Consider the following 3245-nt stretch of genomic DNA (forward strand, 5'->3'; position numbering starts at 1 on the left):
GATGAAAAGGCATGATGGCATAGGTGTGCCTTGTCACTAGTCTAGTTGACACTAACAAGAGCCCTCTTTATGGTAAGGGATGGTTTATTTTCTTTCTCAATCCTGATTTCACTGTTAAGAGTTTAAAACATGTTTGATTTAAAGACGTCCTATAAACTAAACATGCTCTGTTCAAAAGTGTATTATTGTTTAGGAGAATGCAGCCATACACCTTTTATGCAGTCTAACTTGTCCTCAGGATAATGTTAACTAACTTGAGGACACTTTACATGCTATTTAAAAAATGTTTTTTAATTAACCTTTATTTAACTAGGCAAGTCAGTTAAGAACACATTCTTCAATACAGTGACGGCCTACATGCACTGTTAATAATAGCCTTTACGGTTTCCTTTTGTTAATGATTATCATTATTCTGTGTTTGTGCAGTAAAAACTGATAGAAACCTTTCAGAAAAACTGCATGACTCACCATACACTGATTATGGGTGAATTTGATTCAGATGGAACAGATTTTATAGGCATTTTAACATCATAGATTAAGCCTGTGGTAACTTGTTGAAAAGACAACGGCTGGAATGTGGATTTAACCGATCAGCATTCAGGTTTAGAAACACCCGTTGTATAATCAGAGCATAAAGCAACGCATGTGAAATCTTTTCAAGCTTTTCCTTTTTTATTTACTTAATGTCTGACGTTTAGGTGTGTTTCTTTCTTACAGGACAAACATGTCATCAAAAACTTCCAACCGAAGACATCATCTAACTCTGATAGCTGCTCTTGGGGTTTTGTGTTCAGTGCTACTATTTTTTGTTTACTTTAAACCCTCATCTACTGCATGTTCATCTCGGTTGGATGATTTGCCATTTTTGGCAAACGGAGATGTTTCCTCATCTACCAAAAAGCCAGTGGAAAAGCCGCTTGTGTTGCTCTGGTTCTGGCCACTGGGTGTGAAATGGAATTTTTCGTTCTGCAAAACCCATTTCAACATCGATAGCTGTGTTCTGACAGATGACAGATCCCTTTATGACAAAGCAGACGGAGTGGTTATTTTTCACCAAGACATCAGCTGGGACCTGAAGAACCTGCCTCAGTCTCCTCGTCCACATTTTCAGAAATGGATCTGGTTTCAATTGGAATCGCCAACAAATACTGCCAGAAAACCAGGTGTGGAAAACCTCTTTAACCTCACTTTGGGCTATAGACGAGATGCTGACATCACAGTGCGAAATGAATTGACAACCGTGAAGACTGAAAAGGACAGTGAGTTTGTGCTGCCCAAGAAAGATAAATTGGTTTGTTGGATTGTGAGCAACAACAATCCTGCAACTGGGACAGGAACCAGAGCAAAGTACTATCAAGAGCTGGTCAAACACATCAAGATACATCTTTTTGGTTCTGCTTTTACAGGGAGTCGTTTGAAGTATGAGGAGTATTACTCAACCCTTGCTAGCTGTAAGTTCTACCTTGCATTTGAGAATTCAATCCACAGAGACTACATCACAGAAAAGGTGAACGGACCACTTGTAGCAGGAACCGTACCAGTAGTCTTGGGCCCACCCAGAGAGAACTATGAACAGTTTTTCCCAGCTGATTCTTTCATTCATGTAAATGACTTTACTAATGCAAAGGCACTGGCTGACTTCCTCCTCCAATTGGACAAGAATGATGAGATGTATGTAAGTTACTTCACTTGGAGGAGGTACCTTAAGGCCAAGCCCCACCTCCAGAGAATAGAGGAAGAGTTTTCTCAACCTGTTTGTTTAGCCTGTGAATACATGGCCAGAGACAAAGGATATTATAATGTTTTCCACAACGTTTATGAATGGTACTTTGTTTGAGGGTTTAGCCAAAATATTGTAAGCACAGAAAATATCATTTTAGCTTAGCTACGTAATTTTGCTTCATTTTTTTGGTAATAATTCAAAGGGTGGGCATTCAAGGTTTTAGGGGCGATTTTTTTTATTTTATTATTATTTTTGTGTAAAAACATTTATTAAACACTTTGGAATTAGCTAACACTGTAAGTTCTACCTTGCATTTGAGAATTCAATCCACAGAGACTACATCACAGATGTATATATATAACTAAGAGTAAGACTGGTCTGCTAATGCTGAGTTTTTATGGTGTCCACTCTAGCTTCCTGCAGTTAGTCTGGGCGTCTGGTTAAGGAAATGGGTTTTGCTAGCGATAGCTTGAGCTGACAATGACTTGGTGATAAATGTCCAAAAGCTGGCATTCTATAGACTAGATGTGGTGTGTGACCCGAGATAGAGATGGTCTAGAAGAGTTTAGAACAATGTCTCATTGTCTCATCTTCCTGACAACTGGGAAACTAAGCCAGGTTGGAAGTAAAACATCCCGTGCAGATAACCAGGAGATGGACCAAGGTGGCTTATGGGAAAGGTAGAAATTGCTGACTATGCATTTAGGGCCTATACGAAGCATTTAGGGCCTATACTGTTTTTTCATTATCAGTTAAGCTCAGAGCAAAACACAACTTAGTGTGCGGTCGACGGTTACATTATTGCAATAAATAATCGATGATGAATAAAGATGATTGTCCAAGTCACTCTCAGTACTGAATTTCCACTACAAAACTCCAATATGCTGTCATTACTTAAGGAAACCCTTTGCACTTGAAACCGTTTACTGCAGTGTGCTAAATCAGCTGGTCACAGTGATTCTTCGTAGTATTAAACAAATCTACTTTGAACCCAAAGTATACCAAGAGTGTGCAAAGCTGTCATCAAGGCAAAGGTTGGCTACTTTGAAGATTCTAAATATAAAATATATTTTGATTTGTTTAACAGTGTTACGCGGAGGGGAACCGGGGAACCCAAGAGCAGACTCAGACGAAGTAACCAAGGCATTTATTGAAACAAGGGGAGAGATGGAGTGCAGGTCAGGGGAAGCTTGGGCGGGTTGCTGGAAGCCAGTTGCGGAGGCTGAGGCTGGAGCGAGTGGGGTTGAGACAGGGTTAGCAGGTCCGGATGGGAATCCAAGGGAGTTGTAGAGTGGGGAATCCAGGACAGAGTAGCAGGATGACGAGACGTGGGACTAGAGTCAAGGCGGGCAGAACTGTAGCGGAGAGGAAAACAGCTTCAGGCATGGAAAACGAGCATAACAGGATCTGAACAGTAACAAACTGATAGAAACAGACTGACTGAGCAGAGATTACGATCTGGCAGTGTGGAAGTGGCAGGGCTGAGTATTTGTTGAGGTCTTGATTATGGAACAGGTTGCAG

At 40.6% G+C, this 3245-nt stretch overlaps 1 protein-coding gene across 1 annotated transcript; it reads left to right on the top strand.

The window, feature by feature from the left end:
- On the top strand, positions 1-1998 carry LOC139582608 (4-galactosyl-N-acetylglucosaminide 3-alpha-L-fucosyltransferase 9-like). Its single transcript, XM_071412750.1, has 2 exons — positions 1-72; positions 718-1998. Exon 2 carries the CDS (start codon positions 725-727, stop codon positions 1835-1837), a length of 1113 nt encoding a protein of 370 aa, XP_071268851.1. The 5' UTR covers positions 1-72; positions 718-724; the 3' UTR covers positions 1838-1998.
- The last annotated feature ends 1247 nt before the right edge of the window (positions 1999-3245 follow it).

The sequence above is a fragment of the Salvelinus alpinus genome, chromosome 8 (genome assembly GCF_045679555.1).
Source record: "Salvelinus alpinus chromosome 8, SLU_Salpinus.1, whole genome shotgun sequence".
NCBI lineage: Eukaryota > Metazoa > Chordata > Actinopteri > Salmoniformes > Salmonidae > Salvelinus > Salvelinus alpinus.